Source organism: Dendropsophus ebraccatus, chromosome 9 (genome assembly GCF_027789765.1).
Source record: "Dendropsophus ebraccatus isolate aDenEbr1 chromosome 9, aDenEbr1.pat, whole genome shotgun sequence".
Classification (NCBI taxonomy): domain Eukaryota; kingdom Metazoa; phylum Chordata; class Amphibia; order Anura; family Hylidae; genus Dendropsophus; species Dendropsophus ebraccatus.
Window position 1 is genome coordinate 1,549,902 of NC_091462.1, and position 27,748 is coordinate 1,577,649.

At 60.9% G+C, this 27,748-nt stretch overlaps 1 protein-coding gene across 4 annotated transcripts in view; it reads right to left on the minus strand.

Moving 5' to 3' along the window:
- CATIP (ciliogenesis associated TTC17 interacting protein) overlaps positions 1-27,748 on the minus strand; it is a 68,151-nt gene that overhangs the window by 39,293 nt on the left and 1,110 nt on the right. For 2 of the 4 annotated variants that reach the window (XM_069984795.1, XM_069984796.1), the window contains exons 2-5: positions 17,883-17,970; positions 16,954-17,163; positions 15,138-15,193; positions 6,597-6,683 (exon numbers count right to left, since the gene is read on the minus strand). In XM_069984795.1, coding sequence (XP_069840896.1) covers positions 6,597-6,683; positions 15,138-15,193; positions 16,954-17,163; positions 17,883-17,970 — 441 coding nt within the window. Of the gene's footprint in view, positions 1-6,596; positions 6,684-15,137; positions 15,194-16,953; positions 17,164-17,882; positions 17,975-27,748 lie in introns of all 4 variants that reach the window. The other 2 variants (XM_069984798.1, XM_069984797.1) reach the window with 1 other exon arrangement.

A 27,748-nucleotide genomic window follows, 5' to 3' on the forward strand; every position in this document is an offset into this window, starting at 1 on the left:
CGCAGTCAATAGGGGTCGGCACTATACAACATATAGATTAGTCCAATATGCCAAAAAAGTGCTCTGTGTGTGATAACCGCTACGGGTGGTGCATAACTCCATTGGAAACAAAGTATCTATTGTCCATACACGTGAAACAAGAAATTGTGGGTGCGCTCACCGGCCAGTAGCAGAAGTATTTCTCTATTCAAGACTTGTATATAAAAGCATGGTTCCTGCAGGCGGAGGACGCTTCTTCAGCTGTAATCATCAGTGCAGGGTGTTTGGCGTCCTCCGCCTGCAGGAACCATGCTTTTATATACAAGTCTTGAATAGAGAAATACTTCTGCTACTGGCCGGGGAGCGCACCCACAATTTCTTGTTTCACGTTTATATATATAAATGATAGAATCCGGGAAACGGTGGAATGATCAGGAGTCGCCCGACTCTATATATTTAACAGACATTGAAACAAAAAAGGAAACGGGAAGCAGGAGGAATCATCACACAGCACACGGGACCGGAGGCATCATCACACAGCACACGGGAGCGGGAAATCATCACACAGCACACAGGACCGGGAAATCATCACACAGCACACGGGACCGGAAATCATCACACAGCACACGGGACCGGAAATCATCACACAGCACACGGGACCGGAAAATCATCACACAGCACACAGGATCGGGAAATCATCACACAGCACACGGGACCGGAGGCATCATCACACAGCACACGGGACCAAGAAATCATCACACAGCACACGGGACCGGAAATCATCACACAGCACACAGGACCGGGAAATCATCACACAGCACACGGGACCGGGAAATCATCACACAGCACACGGGACCGGAGGCATCATCACACAGCACACGGGACCGGGAAATCATCACACAGCACACGGGACCGGAAATCATCACACAGCACACGGGACCGGAAAATCATCACACAGCACACGGGACCGGGAAATCATCACACAGCACACGGGACCGGGAAATCATCACACAGCACACGGGACCGGGAAATCATCACACAGCACACGGGACCGGAAATCATCACACAGCACACGGGACCGGGAAATCATCACACAGCACACAGGACCGGGAAAACATCACACAGCACACGGGACCGGGAAATCATCACACAGCACACGGGACCGGAAATCATCACACAGCACACGGGACCGGAAAATCATCACACAGCACACAGGACCGGGAAATCATCACACAGCACACAGGACCGGGAAATCATCACACAGCACACAGGATCGGGAAATCATCACACAGCACACAGGACCGGGAAATCATCACACAGCACACAGGACCGGGAAATCATCACACAGCACACGGGACCGGAGGCATCATCACACAGCACACGGGACCGGAAAATCATCACACAGCACACGGGACCGGGAAATCATCACACAGCACACGGGACCGGAAAATCATCACACAGCACACGGGACCGGAAAATCATCACACAGCACACGGGACCGGAAAATCATCACACAGCACACAGGATCGGGAAATCATCACACAGCACACAGGACCGGGAAATCATCACACAGCACACGGGAACGGGAAATCATCACACAGCACACAGGACCGGGAAATCATCACACAGCACACGGGACCGGAGGCATCATCACACAGCACACGAGACCGGGAAATCATCACACAGCACACGGGACCGGAAAATCATCACACAGCACACGGGACCGGAAATCATCACACAGCACACGGGACCGGAAAATCATCACACAGCACACGGGACCGGGAAATCATCACACAGCACACAGGACCGGAGGCATCATCACACAGCACACGGGACCGGGAAATCATCACACAGCACACAGGACCGGGAAATCATCACACAGCACACAGGACCGGGAAATCATCACACAGCACACAGGATCGGGAAATCATCACACAGCACACAGGACCGGGAAATCATCACACAGCACACGGGACCGGAGGCATCATCACACAGCACACGGGACCGGGAAATCATCACACAGCACACGGGACCGGAAAATCATCACACAGCACACGGGACCGGAAAATCATCACACAGCACACGGGACCGGAAAATCATCACACAGCACACAGGACCGGGAAATCATCACACAGCACACAGGATCGGGAAATCATCACACAGCACACAGGACCGGGAAATCATCACACAGCACACAGGACCGGGAAATCATCACACAGCACACAGGATCGGGAAATCATCACACAGCACACAGGACCGGGAAATCATCACACAGCACACAGGACCGGGAAATCATCACACAGCACACGGGAACGGGAAATCATCACACAGCACACGGGAGCGGGAAATCATCACACAGCACACGGACCGGGAAAATCATCACACAGCACACAGGATCGGGAAATCATCACACAGCACACAGGACCGGGAAATCATCACACAGCACACGGGAACGGGAAATCATCACACAGCACACGGGACCGGGAAATCATCACACAGCACACGGGACCGGGAAATCATCACACAGCACACGGGACCGGAAATCATCACACAGCACACGGGAGCGGGAAATCATCACACAGCACACGGGACCGGAAAATCATCACACAGCACACAGGACCGGAAAATCATCACACAGCACACGGGACCGGAAAATCATCACACAGCACACGGGACCGGAAAATCATCACACAGCACACGGGACCGGGAAATCATCACACAGCACACAGGATCGGGAAATCATCACACAGCACACAGGACCGGGAAATCATCACACAGCACACGGGAACGGGAAATCATCACACAGCACACGGGAGCGGGAAATCATCACACAGCACACGGGACCGGGAAATCATCACACAGCACACAGGATCGGGAAATCATCACACAGCACACGGGAGCGGGAAATCATCACACAGCACACGGGAGCGGGAAATCATCACACAGCACACGGGACCGGGAAATCATCACACAGCACACGGGACCGGAAAATCATCACACAGCACACGGGAGCGGGAAATCATCACACAGCACACGGGACCGGAAAATCATCACACAGCACACAGGACCGGAAAATCATCACACAGCACACAGGACCGGGAAATCATCACACAGCACACGGGACCGGGAAATCATCACACAGCACACGGGAGCGGGAAATCATCACACTGCACACAGGACCGGGAAATCATCACACAGCACACGGGACAGAAGGCATCATCACACAGCACACGGGACCGGGAAATCATCACACAGCACACGGGAACGGGAAATCATCACACAGCACACGGGACCGGGAAATCATCACACAGCACACGGGAACGGGAAATCATCACACAGCACACGGTAGCGGGAAATCATCACACAGCACACGGGAATGGGAAATCATCACACAGCACACGGGACTGGGAAATCATCACACAGCACACGGGACCGGGAAATCATCACACAGCACACGGGACCGGGAAATCATCACACAGAACACAGGACCGGAAAATCATCACACAGCACACAGGACCGGGAAATCATCACACAGCACACGGGACAGAAGGCATCATCACACAGCACACGGGACCGGGAAATCATCACACAGCACACGGGAACGGGAAATCATCACACAGCACACGGGAATGGAAAATCATCACACAGCACACGGGAACGGGAAATCATCACACAGCACACGGGACTGGGAAATCATCACACAGCACATGGGACCGGGAAATCATCACACAGCACACGGGACCGGGAAATCATCACACAGAACACAGGACCGGGAAATCATCACACAGCACACAGGACCGGGAAATCTTCACACAGCACACGGGACCGGGAAATCATCACACAGCACACGGGACCGGGAAATCATCACACAGCACACGGGACCGGGAAATCATCACACAGCACACGGGAACGGGAAATCATCACACAGCACACGGGACCGGGAAATCATCACACAGCACACGGGACCGGGAAATCATCACACAGCACACGGGAACGGGAAATCATCACACAGCACACGGGACCGGGAAATCATCACACAGCACACGGGACCGGAAAATCATCACACAGAACACGGGACCGGGAAATCATCACACAGCACGCGGGAACGGGAAATCATCACACAGCACACGGGACCGGAAAATCATCACACAGCACACGGGACCGGAAAATCATCACACAGCACACAGGACCGGGAAATCATCACACAGCACACAGGATCGGGAAATCATCACACAGCACACAGGACCGGGAAATCATCACACAGCACACGGGAACGGGAAATCATCACACAGCACACGGGAGCGGGAAATCATCACACAGCACACGGGACCGGGAAATCATCACACAGCACACAGGATCGGGAAATCATCACACAGCACACAGGACCGGGAAATCATCACACAGCACACGGGAACGGGAAATCATCACACAGCACACGGGAGCGGGAAATCATCACACAGCACACGGGACCGGGAAATCATCACACAGCACACAGGATCGGGAAATCATCACACAGCACACAGGACCGGGAAATCATCACACAGCACACGGGACCGGAAAATCATCACACAGCACACGGGAGCGGGAAATCATCACACAGCACACGGGACCGGAAAATCATCACACAGCACACAGGACCGGAAAATCATCACACAGCACACGGGACCGGAAAATCATCACACAGCACACGGGACCGGAAAATCATCACACAGCACACAGGATCGGGAAATCATCACACAGCACACAGGACCGGGAAATCATCACACAGCACACGGGACCGGGAAATCATCACACAGCACACGGGATCGGGAAATCATCACACAGCACACGGGACCAGAGGAATCATCACTCAGCACATGGGACAGAAGGCATCATCACGCAGCACACGGGACCGGGAAATCATCACACAGCACACGGGACCATCATCACACAGCACACGGGACCGGAGGCATCATCACACAGCACACGGGACCCGGAAATCATCACACAGCACACGGGACCGGAGGCATCATCACACAGCACACGGGACCCGGAAATCATCACACAGCACACGGGATCGGGAAATCATCACACAGCACACGGGACCATCATCACACAGCACACGGGACCTGAGGCATCATCACACAGCACACGGGACCATCATCACACAGCACACGGGACCTGAGGCATCATCACACGGGATCGGGAAATCATCACACAGCACACTGACCGGATGCATCATCACACAGCACACGGGACCGGAGGCGGACAGGGGAGCAGGAGATATGTTCCATTTAATCATTTCCCTGAAAGGGCTCGGCAATTTCATCATTTCCTGGGATTTGATCAAATCCCTTAGTGACATCACAGCCACAGGATTATAGTGACATCACAGCCGCGGGACCATAGTGACATCACAGCCGCAGGATTATAGTGACATCACCGACGCTGGATTATAGTGACATCACAGCCGCAGGACCATAGTGACATCACAGCCGCAGGATTATAGTGACATCACAGCCACAGGATTATAGTGACATCACAGCCTCGGGACCATAGTGACATCAGAGCCGCAGGATTATAGTGACATCACAAACGCAGGATTATAGTGACATCACAGCCGCAGGACCATAGTGACAGGCGTGGGATTATAGTGACATCACAGCCGCGGATTATAGTGACATCACAGCCGCAGGATTATAGTGACATCACAGCCGCAGGATTATAGTGACATCACAGCCGTGAGATAATAGTGACATCACAGCCGCGGGGTTATAGTGACATCACAGCCGCGGGATTATAGTGACATCACAGCCGCAGGATTATAGTGACATCACAGCCGCGGGGTTATAGTGACATCACAGCTGTGGGACCATAGTGACATCACAGCCGCAGGATTATAGTGACATCACAGCCGTGGGATAATAGTGACATCACAGCCGCGGGATTATAGTGACATCTAAAACGCAGGAATATAGAGACATCACAGCCGTGGGACCATAGTGACAGGCGTGGGATTCTAGTGACATCACAGCCGCAGGATTATAGTGACATCACAGCTGTGGGACCATAGTGACATCACAGCCGCGGGATTATAGTGACATCACAGCCGCAGGATTATAGTGACATCACAGCCGCAGGACCATAGTGACAGGCGTGGGATTATAGTGACATCACAGCCGCAGGATTATAGTGACATCACAGCTGTGGGACCATAGTGACATCACAGCCGCGGGATTATAGTGACATCACAGCCGCAGGATTATAGTGACATCACAGCTGTGGGACCATAGTGACATCACAGCCGCGGGATTATAGTGACATCACAGCCGCAGGATTATAGTGACATCACAGCCGCAGGACCATAGTGACAGGCGTGGGATTATAGTGACATCACAGCCGCAGGATTATAGTGACATCACAGCCGTAGGACCATAGTGACATCACAGCCGCGGGATTATAGTGACATCTAAACCGCAGGATTATAGAGACATCACAGCCGTAGGACCATAGTGACATCACAGCCGCGGGACCATAGTGACATCTAAACCGCAGGATTATAGTGACATCACAGCTGTGGGACCATAGTGACAGGCGTGGGATTCTAGTGAGACGATAGTGTGGGGGTCCACACTCACCTGACCCTCGGTGATCACTCTGCTGATCTCCATCTGATCCCCCCGTCTCCTCATGGCGGTTTTCTTATCCAATGAATTTCCTTTAAACTGCAAAATGTAAAAATAGGTGATAAATAGTCAGGGGTCACGTCCGCTGCACGCTGCCATCATGTCTGAATGTAATGCTGTGATCAGTGACACTCATGGGGAGGAGGATACCCGGCAGATGTCTTTCGTCCTGTGTCTGCAGCTCCTATGCAGCTCAATGTGTTGTCATGGAGGACGCCTCCCTGTGGTCACCCACCATCTGTAGTGTCCTGGTACAGGTGTATATACCCCCTGTATAATGGTCTCACACTCTGGGATGATGGGTGTTGTTTTGCATCATCACCACTTGGTGTCACACTCTCCCTGTTTCTCTGCACAGCTGAAAAATGAGGGGGTAACGTGTGTTCCTTACAGTTCTGTGTCAGCCAATCATGTGACCAGCTTGGGTGCCTCACACACCTGCACCTATCACCTATCACACCCTCACACACCTGCACCTATCACACCCTCACACGCCTGCACCTATCACCAATCACACCCTCACACACCTGCACCAATGACACCCTCACACACCTGCACCTATCACACCCTCACACACCTGCACCTATCACCAATCACACCCTCACACACCTGCACCTATCACACCCTCACACACCTGCACCTATCACACCCTCACACGCCTGCACCTATCACACCCTCACACACCTGCACCTATCACACCCTCACACACCTGCACCTATCACACCCTCACACACCTGCACCAATGACACCCTCACACACCTGCACCTATCACACCCTCACACACCTGCACCTATCACCAATCACACCCTCACACACCTGCACCTATCACACCCTCACACACCTGCACCTATCACACCCTCACACGCCTGCACCTATCACACCATCACACACCTGCACCTATCACACCCTCACACACCTGCACCTATCAACTACCACACCCTCACACACCTGCACCTATCACACCCTCACACACCTGCACCTATCAACTACCACACCCTCACACACCTGCAACTATCACACCCTCACACGCCTGCACCTATCACACCCTCACACACCTGAGCCTATCACACCCTCACACACCTGCACCTATCACACCCTCACACACCTGCACCTATCACACCCTCACACACCTGCACCTATCACACCCCTGCACCTATCACACCCTCACACACCTTCACCTATCACCAATCACACCCTCACACACCTGCACCTATCACCTATCACACCCTCACACACCTGCACCTATCACACCCTCACACGCCTGCACCTATCACCAATCACACCCTCACACACCTGCACCAATGACTCCCTCACACACCTGCACCTATCACACCCCTGCACCTATCACACCCTCACACACCTGCACCTATCACACCCCTGCACCTATCACACCCTCACACACCTTCACCTATCACCAATCACACCCTCACACACCTGCACCTATCACCTATCACACCCTCACACACCTGCACCTATCACACCCTCACACGCCTGCACCTATCACCAATCACACCCTCACACACCTGCACCAATGACACCCTCACACACCTGCACCTATCACACCCTCACACACCTGCACCTATCACACCCTCACACGCCTGCACCTATCAACTACCACAGCCTCACACACCTGCAACTATCACACCCTCACACGCCTGCACCTATCACACCCTCACACACCTGAGCCTATCACACCCTCACACACCTGCACCTATCACCTATCACACCCTCACACACCTGCACCTATCACACCCTCACACACCTGCACCTATCACACCCTCACACGCCTGCACCTATCACCAATCACACCCTCACACGCCTGCACCTATCACCAATCACACTATCACACACCTGCATCTATCACACCCTCACACGCCTGCACCTATCACCAATCACACCCTCACACACCTGCATCTATCACACCCTCACACGCCTGCACCTATCACCAATCACACCCTCACACACCTGCACCTATCACACCCTCACACACATGCACCTATCACACCGTCACACACCTGCACCTATCACACCCTCACACACCTGCACCTATCACCAATCACACCCTCACACACCTGCACCTATCACCAATCACACCCTCACACACCTGCATCTATCACACCCTCACACGCCTGCACCTATCACACCCTCACACACCTGCACCTATCACACCCTCACACACCTGCACCTATCACACCCTCACATACCTGCACCTATCACTCTCCGGCACCTATCACACCCTCACGCCTCACACGCCTGCACCTATCACACCCTCACACACCTGCACCTATCACACCCTCACACACCTGCACCTATCACACCCTCACACACCTGCACATATCACACCCTCACACACCTGCACCTATCACACCCTCACACACCTGCACCTATCACACCCTCACACACCTGAGCCTATAACAATCACACCCTCACACACCTGCACATATCACACCCTCACACACCTGCACCTATCACACCCTCACACACCTGAGCCTATAACAATCACACCCTCACACACCTGCACCTATCACACCCTCACACACCTGCACCTATAACACCCTCACACACCTGCACCTATCACACCCTCACACGCCTGCACCTATCACGCCCTCACACACCTGCACCTATCACACCCTCACACACCTGCAGCTATCACACCCTCACACACCTGCAGCTATCACACCCTCACACACCTGCACCTATCACACCCTCACACACCTGCACCTATCACACCCTCACACACCTGAGCCTATAACCAATCACACCCTCACACACCTGCACATATCAAACCCTCACACACCTGCACCTATCACACCCTCACACACCTGCACCTATCACACCCTCACACACTTGAGCCTATAACCAATCACACCCTCACACGCCTGCACCTATCACACCCCGGCACCTATCACACCCTCACACACCTGCACCTATCACACCCCGGCACCTATCACACCCTCACACACCTGCACCTATCACACCCCGGCACCTATCACACCCTCACACACCTGCACCTATCACACCCCGGCACCTATCACACCCTCACACACCTGCACCTATCACACCCTCACACACCTGCAGCTATCACACCCTCACACACCTGCAGCTATCACACCCTCACACACCTGCAGCTATCACACCCTCACACACCTTCACCTATCACCAATCACACCCTCACACACCTGCACCTATCACCTATCACACCCTCACACACCTGCACCTATCACACCCTCACACGCCTGCACCTATCACCAATCACACCCTCACACACCTGCACCAATGACTCCCTCACACACCTGCACCTATCACACCCCTGCACCTATCACACCCTCACACACCTGCACCTATCACACCCCTGCACCTATCACACCCTCACACACCTTCACCTATCACCAATCACACCCTCACACACCTGCACCTATCACCTATCACACCCTCACACACCTGCACCTATCACACCCTCACACGCCTGCACCTATCACCAATCACACCCTCACACACCTGCACCAATGACACCCTCACACACCTGCACCTATCACACCCTCACACACCTGCACCTATCACACCCTCACACGCCTGCACCTATCAACTACCACACCCTCACACACCTGCAACTATCACACCCTCACACGCCTGCACCTATCACACCCTCACACACCTGAGCCTATCACACCCTCACACACCTGCACCTATCACCTATCACACCCTCACACACCTGCACCTATCACACCCTCACACACCTGCACCTATCACACCCTCACACGCCTGCACCTATCACCAATCACACCCTCACACGCCTGCACCTATCACCAATCACACCCTCACACACCTGCATCTATCACACCCTCACACGCCTGCACCTATCACCAATCACACCCTCACACACCTGCATCTATCACACCCTCACACGCCTGCACCTATCACCAATCACACCCTCACACACCTGCACCTATCACACCCTCACACACATGCACCTATCACACCGTCACACACCTGCACCTATCACACCCTCACACACCTGCACCTATCACCAATCACACCCTCACACACCTGCACCTATCACCAATCACACCCTCACACACCTGCATCTATCACACCCTCACACGCCTGCACCTATCACACCCTCACACACCTGCACCTATCACACCCTCACACACCTGCACCTATCCCACCCTCACATACCTGCACCTATCACTCTCCGGCACCTATCACACCCTCACGCCTCACACGCCTGCACCTATCACACCCTCACACACCTGCACCTATCACACCCTCACACACCTGCACCTATCACACCCTCACACACCTGCACATATCACACCCTCACACACCTGCACCTATCACACCCTCACACACCTGCACCTATCACACCCTCACACACCTGAGCCTATAACAATCACACCCTCACACACCTGCACATATCACACCCTCACACACCTGCACCTATCACACCCTCACACACCTGAGCCTATAACAATCACACCCTCACACACCTGCACCTATCACACCCTCACACACCTGCACCTATCACACCCTCACACACCTGCACCTATCACACCCTCACACACCTGCACCTATAACACCCTCACACGCCTGCACCTATCACACCCTCACACACCTGCAGCTATCACACCCTCACACACCTGCAGCTATCACACCCTCACACACCTGCACCTATCACACCCTCACACACCTGCACCTATCACACCCTCACACACCTGAGCCTATAACCAATCACACCCTCACACACCTGCACATATCAAACCCTCACACACCTGCACCTATCACAACCTCACACACCTGCACCTATCACACCCTCACACACCTGAGCCTATAACCAATCACACCCTCACACGCCTGCACCTATCACACCCCGGCACCTATCACACCCTCACACACCTGCACCTATCACACCCCGGTACCTATCACACCCTCACACACCTGCACCTATCACACCCCGGCACCTATCACACCCTCACACACCTGCACCTATCACACCCCGGCACCTATCACACCCTCACACACCTGCACCTATCACACCCTCACACACCTGCAGCTATCACACCCTCACACACCTGCAGCTATCACACCCTCACACACCTGCACCTATCACACCCTCACACACCTGCAGCTATCACACCCTCACACGCCTGCACCTATCACACCCTCACACACCTGCACCTATCACACCCTCACACACCTGAGCCTATAACCAATCACACCCTCACACACCTGCACATATCAAACCCTCACACACCTGCACCTATCACACCCTCACACACCTGCACCTATCACACCCTCACACACCTGAGCCTATAACCAATCACACCCTCACACGCCTGCACCTATCACACCCCGGCACCTATCACACCCTCACACACCTGCACCTATCACACCCTCACACCCCTGCACCTATTACACCCTCACACACCTGCACCTATCACACCCTCACACACCTGAGCCTATCACACCCTCACACACCTGCACCTATCACACTGTCATGCCTCTCTCCTTCTAACACTTTCCCCACCAATAGGAGGACAGTCCCGGTCACCCCTACACAGGAGGACAGTCCCGGTCACCCCTACACAGGAGGACAGTCCCGGTCACCCCTACACAGGAGGACAGTCCCGGTCACCCCTACACAGGAGGACAGTCCCGGTCACCCCTACACAGGAGGACAGTCCCGGTCACCCCTACACAGGAGGACAGTCCCGGTCACCCCTACACAGGAGGACAGTCCCGGTCACCCCTACACAGGAGGACAGTCCCGGTCACCCCTACACAGGAGGATAGTCCCGGTCACCCCTACACAGGAGGACAGTCCCGGTCACCTCTACACAGGAGGACAGTCCCGGTCACCCCTACACAGGAGGATAGTCCCGGTCACCCCTACACAGGAGGACAGTCCCGGTCACCCCTACACAGGAGGACAGTCCCGATCACCCCTACACAGGAGGACAGTCCCGGTCACCCCTACACAGGAGGACAGTCCCGGTCACCCCTACACAGGAGGACAGTCCCGGTCACCCCTACACAGGAGGATAGTCCCGGTAACCCCTATAGGAGAGGTAGTCCCTGGTGGGAGGGCTTCTGTAGTGGATGGTGGAGAGAGACAGGAGACTCAGAAAACTACTATGCAGCGGTAACCCCAGAGGTAACTGTCACAGGGCATCAACCTTGTCTACACCTGGGATCCCGATACAGTCAAGACTCTCCGCAGCCGCCGGGGATCCCTATACAGTCAGGACTCTCCACAGCCGCCGGGGAACCCTATACAGTCAGGACTCTCCACAGCCGCCGGAGATCCCTATACAGTCAGGACTCTCCACAGCCGCCGGGGATCCCTATACAGTCAGGACTCTCCACAGCCGCCGGGGATCCCTATACAGTCAGGACTCTCCACAGCCGCCGGGGATCCCTATACAGTCAGGACTCTCCACAGCCGCCGGGGATCCCTATACAGTCAGGACTCTCCACAGCCGCCGGGGATCCCTATACAGTCAGGACTCTCCACAGCCGCCAGGGATCCCTATACAGTCAGGACTCTCCACAGCCGCCGGGGATCCCTATACAGTCAGGACTCTCTCCGCAGCCGCCGGAGATCCCTATACAGTCAGGACTCTCCACAGCCGCCAGGGATCCCTATACAGTCAGGACTCTCCACAGCCACCGGGGATCCCTATACAGTCAGGACTCTCCGCAGCCGCCGGGGATCCCTATACAGTCAGGACTCTCCACAGCCGCCGGGGATCCCTATACAGTCAGGACTCTCCAGAGCCGGGGATCCCTATACAGTCAGGACTCTCCAGAGCCGGGGATCCCTATACAGTCAGGACTCTCCAGAGCCGCCGGGGATCCCTATACAGTCAGGACTCTCCACAGCCGCAGGGGATGCCTATACAGTCAGGACTCTCCACAGCCGCCAGGGATCCCTATACAGTCAGGACTCTCCGCAGCCGCCGGGGATCCCTATACAGTCAGGACTCTCCGCAGCCGCCGGGGATCCCTATACAGTCAGGACTCTCCAGAGCCGCCTTGGATTCCTATACAGTCAGGACTCTCCACAGCCGCCGGAGATCCCTATACAGTCAGAACTCTCCACAGCCGCCAGGGATCCCTATACAGTCAGGACTCTCCACAGCCGCCGGGGATCCCTATACAGTCAGGACTCTCCACAGCCGCCGGGGATCCCTATACAGTCAGGACTCTCCACAGCCGCCGGGGATCCCTATACAGTCAGGACTCTCCGCAGCCGCCGGGGATCCCTATACAGTCAGGACTCTCCGCAGCCGCCGGGGATCCCTATACAGTCAGGACTCTCCAGAGCCGCCTTGGATTCCTATACAGTCAGGACTCTCCGGAGCCGCCGGGGATCCCTATACAGTCAGGACTCTCCAGAGCCGCCGGGGATCCCTATACAGTCAGGACTCTCCACAGCCGCCAGGGATCCCTATACAGTCAGGACTCTCCGCAGCCGCCGGGGATCCCTATACAGTCAGGACTCTCCACAGCCGCCGGGGATCCCTATACAGTCAGGACTCTCCGCAGCCGCCGGGGATCCCTATACAGTCAGGACTCTCCGCAGCCGCCGGGGATCCCTATACAGTCAGGACTCTCCGCAGCCGCCGGGAATCCCTATACAGTCAGGACTCTCCGCAGCCGCCGGGGATCCCTATACAGTCAGGACTCTCTGCAGCCGCCGGGGATCCCTATACAGTCAGGACTCTCCGCAGCCGCCAGGGATCCCTATACAGTCAGGACTCTCCAGAGCCGCCTTGGATTCCTATACAGTCAGGACTCTCCACAGCCGCCGGGGATCCCTATACAGTCAGGACTCTCCACAGCCGCCGGGGATCCCTATACAGTCAGGACTCTCCACAGCCGCCGGGGATCCCTATACAGTCAGGACTCTCCACAGCCGCCTTGGATTCCTATACAGTCAGGACTCTCCACAGCCGCCGGGGATCCCTATACAGTCAGGACTCTCCGCAGCCGCCGGGGATCCCTATACAGTCAGGACTCTCCACAGCCGCCGGGGATTCCTATACAGTCAGGACTCTCCACAGCCGCCAGGGATCCCTATACAGTCAGGACTCTCCGCAGCCGCCGGGGATTCCTATACAGTCAGGACTCTCCACAGCCGCCGGGGATTCCTATACAGTCAGGACTCTCCACAGCCACCTTGGATTCCTATACAGTCAGGACTCTCCACAGCCGCCGGGGATCCCTATACAGTCAGGACTCTCCACAGCCACCTTGGATTCCTATACAGTCAGGACTCTCCACAGCCGCCGGGGATCCCTATACAGTCAGGACTCTCCACAGCCACCTTGGATTCCTATATGCAAATGCAAAAATGGTAGAAAAAAAAACGTAGTATGACCCCAGACGGACTCTCTGACCCCACTGCTGCAGGCCTGATGGTGACTGAGGGGGATCCCATCTGTTATATTACCGGCTACCAGGTGTGAACAGAGGCAGAGACGCTGTTACCTTCATGTACTCGCAGTGGTGCTGCTCCAGTGTGTCCAGCTGCAGTGAGATGTAAGCTGCAGGGAAAAAGAGCGCTGTCACTACAGGGGGAGGAGACAGAGCGCTGTCACTACAGGGGGAGGAGACAGAGCGCTGTCACTACAGGGGGAGGAGACAGAGCGCTGTCACTACAAGGGGGGGGGGGAAGAAAGAGCGATGTCACTACAGGGGGAGGAAACAGAGCGCAGTCACTAAAGGGGGAGGAGACAGAGCGCTGTCACTACAGGGGGAGGAGACAGAGCGCTGTCACTACAGGGGGAGGAGACAGAGCGCTGTCACTACAGAGGGAGGAGACAGAGCGCTGTCACTACAGAGGGAGGAGGAGACAGAGCGATGTCACTACAGGGGGAGGAAACAGAGCGCAGTCACTAAAGGGGGAGGAGACAGAGCGATGTCACTACAGGGGGAGGAAACAGAGCGCTGTCACTACAGGGGGGGGGAGGAGACAGAGCGCTGTCACTAAAGAGGAAGGAAGGAGGAGACAAAATGCTGTCACTAAAGGGGGAGGAGGGAGGAGACAGAGCGAGGTCACTACAGGGGGAGGAGACAGAACGCTGTCACTAAAGGGGGAGGAGACAGAGCGCTGTCACTAAAGGGGGAGGAGACAGAGCGATGTCACTACAGGGGGAGGAAACAGAGCGCTGTCACTACAGGGGGAGGAGACAGAGCGCTGTCACTACAGGGGGAGGAGACAGAGCGCTGTCACTACAGGGGGAGGAGACAGAGCGCTGTCACTACAGAGGAAGGAAGGAGGAGACAGAGCGCTGTCACTACAGGGGGAGGAGACAGAGCGCTGTCACTAAAGGGGGAGGAGACAGAGCGATGTCACTACAGGGGGAGGAAACAGAGCGCTGTCACTACAGGGGGGGAGGAGACAGAGCGCTGTCACTAAAGAGGAAGGAAGGAGGAGACAAAATGCTGTCACTAAAGGGGGAGGAGGGAGGAGACAGAGCGCTGTCACTAAAGGGGGAGTCGACAGAGCGCTGTCACTAAAGGGGGAGTCGACAGAGCGCTGTCACTAAAGGGGGAGTCGACAGAGCGCTGTCACTAAAGGGGGAGGAGACAGAGCGCTGTCACTACAGGGGGGGAGGAGACAGAGCGCTGTCACTACAGGGGGGGAGGAGACAGAGCGCTGTCACTACAGGGGGGGAGGAGACAGAGCCCTGTCACTACAGGGGGGGAGGAGACAGAGCGCTGTCACTACAGGGGGGGAGGAGACAGAGCGCTGTCACTACAGGGGGGGAGGAGACAGAGCGCTGTCACTACAGGGGGGGAGGAGACAGAGCGCTGTCACTACAGGGGGGGAGGAGACAGAGCGCTGTCACTACAGGGGGGGCAGGAGACAGAGCGCTGTCACTACAGGGGGGGAGGAGACAGAGCGCTGTCACTACAGGGGGAGGGAGGAGGAGACAGAGCGCTGTCACTACAGGGGGGGGGGAGGAGGAGACAGAGCGCTGTCACTACAGGGAGGGGGGAGGAGACAGAGCGCTGTCACTACAGGGGGGGGAGGAGACAGAGCGCTGTCACTACAGGGGGGGGGAGGAGACAGAGCGCTGTCACTACAGGGAGGGGGGAGGAGACAGAGCGCTGTCACTACAGGGGGGGGGGAGGAGACAGAGCGATGTCACTAAGGGGGAGGAGACAGAGCGCTGTCACTACAGGGGGAGGGAGGAGGAGACAGAGCGCTGTCACTACAGGGGGAGGGGGGAGGAGACAGAGCGATGTCACTAAGGGGGAGGAGACAGAGCGATGTCACTAAGGGGGCACTATGACTGACCGGTGATGGAGCTGTGGCAGGGGACGCCATGGACGGCGCTGTGGCTGCTGATGTGAACCAGGAAACACTTCTCTCCCTCATCTTGGATGCGGTGGTCCATCGCATAGTACGCTGACTGGACGGTGACGGTGAAGAGGCCGAGCTCAGTGCCGGACTCCGACACCAACGGTAACGACTCCGAGAACAAACAGAGATGCAACTGGTCCATCCCTGGAGAACACAACAGCACCATCAGAAGATGGGGGTGGTAGTGATGTATTACCGGCCACCAGGAGGCACTCACCCACACCCCCGCCACCAGGGGGCACCCAACCACACCCCCGCCACCAGGGGGCACTCACCTACACCCCCGCCACCAGGAGGCACTCACCCACACACCCCCGCCACCAGGGGGCACTCACCTACACCCCCGCCACCAGGAGGCACTCACCCACACACCCCCGCCACCAGGAGGCACTCACCCACACCCCCGCCACCAGGGGGCACCCAACCACACCCCCGCCACCAGGAGGCACTCACCCACACCCCCCCGCCACCAGGGGGCACTCACCTACACCCCCGCCACCAGGAGGCACTCACCCACACACCCCCGCCACCAGGGGGCACTCACCTACACCCCCGCCACCAGGAGGCACTCACCCACACCCCCGCCACCAGGGGACACTCACCCACACCCCCGCCACCAGGGGACACTCACCCACACCCCCGCCACCAGGGGGCACTCACCCACACCCCCGCCACCAGGGGACACGCACCCACACCCCCGCCACCAGGGGACACTCACCCACACCCCCGCCACCAGGGGACACTCACCCACACCCCCGCCACCAGGGGACACTCACCTACACCCCCGCCACCAGGGGACACTCACCCACACCCCCGCCACCAGGGGACACTCACCCACACCCCCACCACTAGGAGGCACTCACCCACATCAGCCATGAACTCCACTGCTTCTGCACCGGCTCTCAGCTGCTCGGGGGGCTCCTGCATCTCCACAGACCTTAGCGCCATTTTCTGTCTAAGAAAACACAGCGGTAAATCCAGACTGGATGTTAGCGGAGGAGCCCGAACACCAGAAGCCTCCTCCCGTATAACACCCGGGGCCCCTCCCCTCCTCCTGTATAACTCCCGGGGCCCCTCCCCTCCTCCCGTATAACACCCGAGGCCCCTCCCCTCCTCTCGTATAACACCCGAGGCCTCTCCCCTCCTCCTAGCATATAACACCCGGGCCCCTCCCCTCCTCCTCATGTATAACACCCGGGGCCCCTCCCCTCCTCCCGAATAACACCCGGGGCCCCTCCCCTCCTCCCGTATAAAACCCAGGGCCCCTCCCCTCTTCCCGTATAACACCCGGGGCCCCTCCCCTCCTCCTCCCGTATAACCCCCAGGGCCCCTCCCCTCCTCCCGTATAACCCCCGGGGCCCCTCCCCTCCTCCTCCCGTATAACCCCCGGGGCCCCTCCTCCTCACGTATAACCCCCGGGGCCCCTCCCCTCCTCCCGTATAACACCCGGGGCCCCTCCCCTCCTCCTCCCGTATAACCCCCGGGGCCCCTCCTCCTCACGTATAACCCCCGGGGCCCCTCCCCTCCTCCCGTATAACCCCCGGGGCCCCTCCCCTCCTCCTCACGTATAACCCCGGGGCCCCTCCCCTCCTCATGTATAACACCCGGGGCCCCTCCCCCCTCCTCTCCTCCCGTATAACACCCGGGGCCCCTCCTCCTCCTCCTCCTGTATAACCCCCGGTGCCCCTCCTCCTCCTCCTCCTGTATAACCCCCGGTGCCCCTCCCCTTCTCCTCCCGTATAACACCCCGGGCCCCTCCCCTCCTCCTCCTCACGTATAACCCCCGGGGCCCCTCCCCTCCTCCTCCTCACGTATAACCCCCGGGGCCCCTCCCCTCCTCATGTATAACCCCCGGGGCCCCTCCCTCCTCCTCCCGTATAACACCCGGGGCTCCTCCTCCTCCTCCCGTATAACCCCCGGGGCCCCTCCTCCTCCCGTATAACCCCCGGGGCCCCTCCTCCTCCTCCCATATAACCCCCGGGGCTCCTCCTCCTCCTCCCGTATAACCCCCGGGGCCCCTCCTCCTCCCATATAACCCCCGGGGCGCCTCCTCCTCCTCTCGTATAACACCCGGGGCCCCTCCTCCTCCCATATAACTCCCGGTGCCCCTCCCCTCCTCCTCCCGTATAACCCCCGGGGCCCCCCCCCTCCTCCCGAATAACACCCGGGGCCCCTCCCCTCCTCCCGGATAACACCCGGGGCCCCTCCTCCCATATAACACCCGGGGCCCCTCCCCTCCCCTCCTCCTCCCGTATAACCCCCGGGGCCCCTCCCCTACTCCTCCCGTATAACCCCCGAGGCCGCTTTCCTCCTCCCGTATAACACCCTCCCCCCCTCCTCTCCTCCTGTATAACCCCCGGGGCCCCTCCTCCTCCTCCCGTATAACCCCCGGGCCCCTCCCCTCCTCCCATATAACCCCCGGGGCCCCTCCCTCCTCCTCCTGTATAACACTCGGGGCTCCTCCTCCTCCTCCCGTATAACCCCCGGGGCCCCTCCTCCTCCCGTATAACCCCCGGGGCCCCTCCTCCTCCTCCCATATAACCCCCGGGGCTCCTCCTCCTCCTCCCGTATAACCCCCGGGGCCCCTCCTCCTCCCATATAACCCCCGGGGCGCCTCCTCCTCCTCTCGTATAACACCCTGGGCCCCTCCTCCTCCCGTATAACTCCCGGTGCCCCTCCCCTCCTCCTCCCGTATAACCCCCGGGGCCCCTCCCCTCCTCCTCCCGTATAACACCCGGGGCCCCTCCCCTCCTCCCGGATAACACCCGGGGCCCCTCCTCCCATATAACACCCGGGGCCCCTCCCCTCCCCTCCCCTCCTCCTCCCGTATAACCCCCGGGGCCGCTCCCCTCCTCCCGTATAACCCCCGGGGCCCCTCCCCTACTCCTCCCGTATAACCCCCGAGGCCGCTTTCCTCCTCACGTATAACCCCCGGTGGCCCCTCCCCTCCCGTATAACACCCGGGGCCCCTCCCCTCCTCCTCCCGTATAACACCCGATGCCCCTCCCCCCTCCTCCTCACGTATAACCCCCGGGGCCCCTCCTCCTCCCGTATAACTCCCGGTGCCCCTCCCCTCCTCCTCCCATATAACTCCTGGTGCCCCTCCCCTCCTCCCGTATGACTCCCGGGGCCCCTCCCCTCCTCCTGTATAACACCCGGGGCCCCTCCCCTCATCCCGTATAACACCCTGGGCCCCTCCGCCTCCTCCCGTATAACACCTGGGGCCCCTCCTCCTCCCGTATAACACCCTCCCCCCCCTCCTCTCCTCCTGTATAACCCCCGGGGCCCCTCCTCCTCCTCCCGTATAACCCCCGGGCCCCTCCCCTCCTCCCATATAACCCCCGGGGCCCCTCCTCCCGTATAACACCCGGTGCCCCTCCCCTCCTCCCGTATAACTCCCGGTGCCCCTCCCCTCCTCCTCCCATATAACCCCCGGGGCCCCTCCCCTCCTCCTGTATAACTCCCGGGGCCCCTCCCCTCCTCCCGTATAACACCCGGGGCCCCTCCCCTCCTCCCGTATAACACCCGGGGCCCCTCCCCTCCTCCCGTATAACACCCGGGGCCCCTCCCCTCCTCCCGTATAACACCCGGTGCCCCTCCCCTCCTCCCGTATAACACCCGGGGCCCCTCCCCTCCTCCCGTATAACACCCGGGGCCCCTCCCCTCCCCCCTCCTCCTCACGTATAACACCCGGGGCCCCTCCCCTCCTCCCGTATAACACCCGGGGCCCCTCCCCTCCTCCCGTATAACACCCGGGGCCCCTCCCCTCCTCCCGTATAACACCCGAGGCCCCTCCCCTCCTCCCGTATAACACCCGGGGCCCCTCCCCTCTTCCCGTATAACACCCGGGGCCCCTCCCCTCCTCCTCCCGTATAACACCCGGGGCCCCTCCCCTCTTCCCGTATAACACCCGGGGCCCCTCCCCTCCTCCCGTATAACACCCGGGGCCCCTCCCCTCCTCCCGTATAACACCCGGGGCCCCTCCCCTCCTCCCGTATAACACCCGGTGCCCCTCCCCTCCGCCCGTATAACACCCGGGGGCCCCTCCCCTCCTCCCGTATAACTCCCGGTGCCCCTCCCCTCCCCCCTCCTCCTCACGTATAACACCCGGGGCCCCTCCCCTCCTCCCGTATAACACCCGGGGCCCCTCCCCTCCTCCCGTATAACACCCAGGGCCCCTCCCTCCCGTATAACACCCGGTGCCCCTCCCCTCCCCCTCCTCCCGTATAACACCCGGGGCCCCTCCCCTCCTCCCGTATAACACCCGGGGCCCCTCCCCTCCTCCCGTATAACACCCGGGGCCCCTCCCCTCCTCCCGTATAACACCCGGGGCCCCTCCCCTCCTCGCGTATAACACCCGGGGCCCCTCCCCTCCTCCCGTATAACACCCGGGGCCCCTCCCCTCCTCGCGTATAACACCCGGGGCCCCTCCCCTCCTCCCGTATAACACCCGGGGCCCCTCCCCTCCTCCCGTATAACACCCGGGGCCCCTCCCCTCCTCCCGTATAACACCCGGGGCCCCTCCCCTCCTCCTCCCGTATAACACCCGGGGCCCCTCCCCTCTTCCCGTATAACACCCGGGGCCCCACCCCTCCTCCTCCCGTATAACACCCGGGGCCCCTCCCCTCCTCCCGTATAACACCCGGTGCCCCTCCTCTCCTCCCGTATAACACCCGGTGCCCCTCCCCTCCTCCCGTATAACACCCGGGGCCCCTCCCCTCTTCCCGTATAACACCCGGGGCCCCTCCCCTCCTCCACCCGTATAACACCCGAGGCCCCTCCCCTCCTCCCGTATAACACCCGGGGTCCCTCCCCTCCTCACGTATAACACCCGGGGCCCCTCCCCTCCTCCCGTATAACACCCGGGGCCCCTCCCCTCCTCCCGTATAACCCCGGGGCCCCTCCCCTCCTCCTCCCGTATAACACCCGGGGCCCCTCCCCTCTTCCCGTATAACACCCGGGGCCCCTCCCCTCCTCCTCCCGTATAACACCCGCGGCCCCTCCCCTCCTCCTCCCGTATAACACCCGGGGCCCCTCCCCTCTTCCCGTATAACACCCGGGGCCCCTCCCCTCCTCCTCCCGTATAACACCCGCGGCCCCTCCCCTCCTCCTCCCGTATAACACCCGGGGCCCCTCCCCTCCTCGCGTATAACACCCGGGGCCCCTCCCCTCCTCCTCCCGTATAACACCCGGGGCCCCTCCCCTCCTCCTCCTGTATAACACCCGGTGCCCCTCCCCTCCTCCCGTATAACACCCGGGGCCCCTCCCCTCCTCCTCCCGTATAACACCCGGGGCCCCTCCCCTCCTCCCGTATAACACCCGGGGCCCCTCCCCTCTTCCCGTATAACACCCGGGGCCCCTCCCCCCTCCTCCTCCCGTATAACACCCGGGGCCCCTCCCCCCTCCTCCTCCCGTATAACACCCGGGGCCCCTCCCCTCCTCCCGTATAACACCCGGGGCCCCTCCCCCTCCTCCTCCCGTATAACACCCGGGGCCCCTCCCCTCCTCCCGTATAACACCCGGGGCCCCTCCCCTCCTCCTCCCGTATAACACCCGGGGCCCCTCCCCTCCTCCCGTATAACACCCGGGGCCCCTCCCCTCCTCCTCCCGTATAACACCCGGGGCCCCTCCCCTCCTCCCGTATAACACCCGGGGCCCCTCCCCTCCTCCCGTATAACACCCGGGGCCCCTCCCCTCCTCCCGTATAACACCCGGGGCCCCTCCCCTCCTCCCGTATAACACCCGGGGCCCCTCCCCTCCTCCTCCCGTATAACCCCCAGGGCCCCTCCCCTCCTCCCGTATAACCCCCGGGGCCCCTCCCCTCCTCCTCCCGTATAACCCCCGGGGCCCCTCCTCCTCACGTATAACCCCCGGGGCCCCTCCCCTCCTCCCGTATAACACCCGGGGCCCCTCCCCTCCTCCTCCCGTATAACCCCCGGGGCCCCTCCTCCTCACGTATAACCCCCGGGGCCCCTCCCCTCCTCCCGTATAACCCCCGGGGCCCCTCCTCGCGTATAACCCCCGGGGCCCCTCCCCTCCTCCTCACGTATAACCCCCGGGGCCCCTCCCCTCCTCCCGTATAACCCCCGGGGCCCCTCCTCGCGTATAACCCCCGGGGCCCCTCCCCTCCTCCTCACGTATAACCCCGGGGCCCCTCCCCTCCTCATGTATAACACCCGGGGCCCCTCCCCCCTCCTCTCCTCCCGTATAACACCCGGGGCCCCTCCTCCTCCTCCTCCTGTATAACCCCCGGTGCCCCTCCTCCTCCTCCTCCTGTATAACCCCCGGTGCCCCTCCCCTTCTCCTCCCGTATAACACCCCGGGCCCCTCCCCTCCTCCTCCTCACGTATAACCCCCGGGGCCCCTCCCCTCCTCCTCCTCACGTATAACCCCCGGGGCCCCTCCCCTCCTCATGTATAACCCCCGGGGCCCCTCCCTCCTCCTCCCGTATAACACCCGGGGCTCCTCCTCCTCCTCCCGTATAACCCCCGGGGCCCCTCCTCCTCCCGTATAACCCCCGGGGCCCCTCCTCCTCCTCCCATATAACCCCCGGGGCTCCTCCTCCTCCTCCCGTATAACCCCCGGGGCCCCTCCTCCTCCCATATAACCCCCGGGGCGCCTCCTCCTCCTCTCGTATAACACCCGGGGCCCCTCCTCCTCCCATATAACTCCCGGTGCCCCTCCCCTCCTCCTCCCGTATAACCCCCGGGGCCCCTCCCCTCCTCCTCCCGTATAACACCCGGGGCCCCTCCCCTCCTCCCGGATAACACCCGGGGCCCCTCCTCCCATATAACACCCGGGGCCCCTCCCCTCTCCTCCTCCTCCCGTATAACCCCCGGGGCCCCTCCCCTACTCCTCCCGTATAACCCCCGAGGCCGCTTTCCTCCTCCCGTATAACACCCTCCCCCCCTCCTCTCCTCCTGTATAACCCCCGGGGCCCCTCCTCCTCCTCCCGTATAACCCCCGGGCCCCTCCCCTCCTCCCATATAACCCCCGGGGCCCCTCCCTCCTCCTCCTGTATAACACTCGGGGCTCCTCCTCCTCCTCCCGTATAACCCCCGGGGCCCCTCCTCCTCCCGGTATAACCCCCGGGGCCCCTCCTCCTCCTCCCATATAACCCCCGGGGCTCCTCCTCCTCCTCCCGTATAACCCCCGGGGCCCCTCCTCCTCCCATATAACCCCCGGGGCGCCTCCTCCTCCTCTCGTATAACACCCTGGGCCCCTCCTCCTCCCGTATAACTCCCGGTGCCCCTCCCCTCCTCCTCCCGTATAACCCCCGGGGCCCCTCCCCTCCTCCTCCCGTATAACACCCGGGGCCCCTCCCCTCCTCCCGGATAACACCCGGGGCCCCTCCTCCCATATAACACCCGGGGCCCCTCCCCTCCCCTCCCCTCCTCCTCCCGTATAACCCCCGGGGCCGCTCCCCTCCTCCTCCCGTATAACCCCCGAGGCCGCTTTCCTCCTCACGTATAACCCCCGGTGGCCCCTCCCCTCCCGTATAACACCCGGGGCCCCTCCCCTCCTCCTCCCGTATAACACCCGATGCCCCTCCCCCCTCCTCCTCACGTATAACCCCCGGGGCCCCTCCTCCTCCCGTATAACTCCCGGTGCCCCTCCCCTCCTCCTCCCATATAACTCCTGGTGCCCCTCCCCTCCTCCCGTATGACTCCCGGGGCCCCTCCCCTCCTCCTGTATAACACCCGGGGCCCCTCCCCTCATCCCGTATAACACCCTGGGCCCCTCCGCCTCCTCCCGTATAACACCTGGGGCCCCTCCTCCTCCCGTATAACACCCTCCCCCCCTCCTCTCCTCCTGTATAACCCCCGGGGCCCCTCCTCCTCCTCCCGTATAACCCCCGGGCCCCTCCCCTCCTCCCATATAACCCCCGGGGCCCCTCCTCCCGTATAACACCCGGTGCCCCTCCCCTCCTCCCGTATAACTCCCGGTGCCCCTCCCCTCCTCCTCCCATATAACCCCCGGGGCCCCTCCCCTCCTCCTGTATAACTCCCGGGGCCCCTCCCCTCCTCCCGTATAACACCCGGGGCCCCTCCCCTCCTCCCGTATAACACCCGGGGCCCCTCCCCTCCTCCCGTATAACACCCGGGGCCCCTCCCCTCCTCCCGTATAACACCCGGTGCCCCTCCCCTCCTCCCGTATAACACCCGGGGCCCCTCCCCTCCTCCCGTATAACACCCGGGGCCCCTCCCCTCCCCCCTCCTCCTCACGTATAACACCCGGGGCCCCTCCCCTCCTCCCGTATAACACCCGGGGCCCCTCCCCTCCTCCCGTATAACACCCGGGGCCCCTCCCCTCCTCCCGTATAACACCCGAGGCCCCTCCCCTCCTCCCGTATAACACCCGGGGCCCCTCCCCTCTTCCCGTATAACACCCGGGGCCCCTCCCCTCCTCCTCCCGTATAACACCCGGGGCCCCTCCCCTCTTCCCGTATAACACCCGGGGCCCCTCCCCTCCTCCCGTATAACACCCGGGGCCCCTCCCCTCCTCCCGTATAACACCCGGGGCCCCTCCCCTCCTCCCGTATAACACCCGGTGCCCCTCCCCTCCTCCCGTATAACACCCGGGGCCCCTCCCCTCCTCCCGTATAACTCCCGGTGCCCCTCCCCTCCCCCCTCCTCCTCACGTATAACACCCGGGGCCCCTCCCCTCCTCCCGTATAACACCCGGGGCCCCTCCCCTCCTCCCGTATAACACCCAGGGCCCCTCCCCTCCTCCCGTATAACACCCGGTGCCCCTCCCCTCCCCCTCCTCCCGTATAACACCCGGGGCCCCTCCCCTCCTCCCGTATAACACCCGGGGCCCCTCCCCTCCTCCCGTATAACACCCGAGGCCCCTCCCCTCCTCCCGTATAACACCCGGGGCCCCTCCCCTCCTCGCGTATAACACCCGGGGCCCCTCCCCTCCTCCCGTATAACACCCGGGGCCCCTCCCCTCCTCGCGTATAACACCCGGGGCCCCTCCCCTCCTCCCGTATAACACCCGGGGCCCCTCCCCTCCTCCCGTATAACACCCGGGGCCCCTCCCCTCCTCCCGTATAACACCCGGGGCCCCTCCCCTCCTCCTCCCGTATAACACCCGGGGCCCCTCCCCTCTTCCCGTATAACACCCGGGGCCCCTCCCCTCCTCCTCCCGTATAACACCCGGGGCCCCTCCCCTCCTCCCGTATAACACCCGGGGCCCCTCCCCTCCTCCCGTATAACACCCGGTGCCCCTCCCCTCCTCCCGTATAACACCCGGGGCCCCTCCCCTCTTCCCGTATAACACCCGGGGCCCCTCCCCTCCTCCTCCCGTATAACACCCGAGGCCCCTCCCCTCCTCCCGTATAACACCCGGGGTCCCTCCCCTCCTCACGTATAACACCCGGGGCCCCTCCCCTCCTCCCGTATAACACCCGGGGCCCCTCCCCTCCTCCCGTATAACCCCGGGGCCCCTCCCCTCCTCCTCCCGTATAACACCCGGGGCCCCTCCCCTCTTCCCGTATAACACCCGGGGCCCCTCCCCTCCTCCTCCCGTATAACACCCGCGGCCCCTCCCCTCCTCCTCCCGTATAACACCCGGGGCCCCTCCCCTCCTCGCGTATAACACCCGGGGCCCCTCCCCTCCTCCTCCCGTATAACACCCGGGGCCCCTCCCCTCCTCCTCCTGTATAACACCCGGTGCCCCTCCCCTCCTCCCGTATAACACCCGGGGCCCCTCCCCTCCTCCTCCCGTATAACACCCGGGGCCCCTCCCCTCCTCCCGTATAACACCCGGGGCCCCTCCCCTCTTCCCGTATAACACCCGGGGCCCCTCCCCCCTCCTCCTCCCGTATAACACCCGGGGCCCCTCCCCTCCTCCCGTATAACACCCGGGGCCCCTCCCCTCCTCCTCCCGTATAACACCCGGGGCCCCTCCCCTCCTCCCGTATAACACCCGGGGCCCCTCCTCTCCTCCCGTATAACTCCCGGGGCCCCTCCTCTCCTCCTCCTCCCGTATAACACCCGGGGCCCCTCCCCTCCTCCCGTATAACTCCCGGGGCCCCTCCTCTCCTCCTCCTCCCGTATAACACCCGGGGCCCCTCCTCTCCTCCCGTATAACTCCCGGGGCCCCTCCTCTCCTCCTCCTCCCGTATAACACCCGGGGCCCCTCCTCTCCTCCCGTATAACACCCGGGGCCCCTCCCCCCTCCTCCTCCCGTATAACACCCGGGGCCCCTCCCCTCCTCCTCCCGTATAACACCCGGGGCCCCTCCCCTCCTCCCGTATAACACCCGGGGCCCCTCCTCTCCTCCCGTATAACTCCCGGGGCCCCTCCCCTCCTCCTCCCGTATAACACCCGGGGCCCCTCCCCTCCTCCCGTATAACACCCGGGGCCCCTCCCCTCCTCCCGTATAACACCCGGGGCCCCTCCCCTCCTCCCGTATAACACCCGGGGCCCCTCCCCTCCTCCCGTATAACACCCGGGGCCCCTCCCCCCTCCTCCTCCCGTATAACACCCGGGGCCCCTCCCCTCCTCCCGTATAACACCCGGTGCCCCTCCCCTCCTCCCGTATAACACCCGGGGCCCCTCCCCTCCTCCTCCCGTATAACACCCGGGGCCCCTCCCCCCTCCTCCCGTATAACACCCGAGGCCCCTCCCCTCCTCCCGTATAACACCCGGGGCCCCTCCCCTCCCCTCCTCCCGTATAACACCCGGGGCCCCTCCCCTCCTCCCGTATAACACCCGGGGCCCCT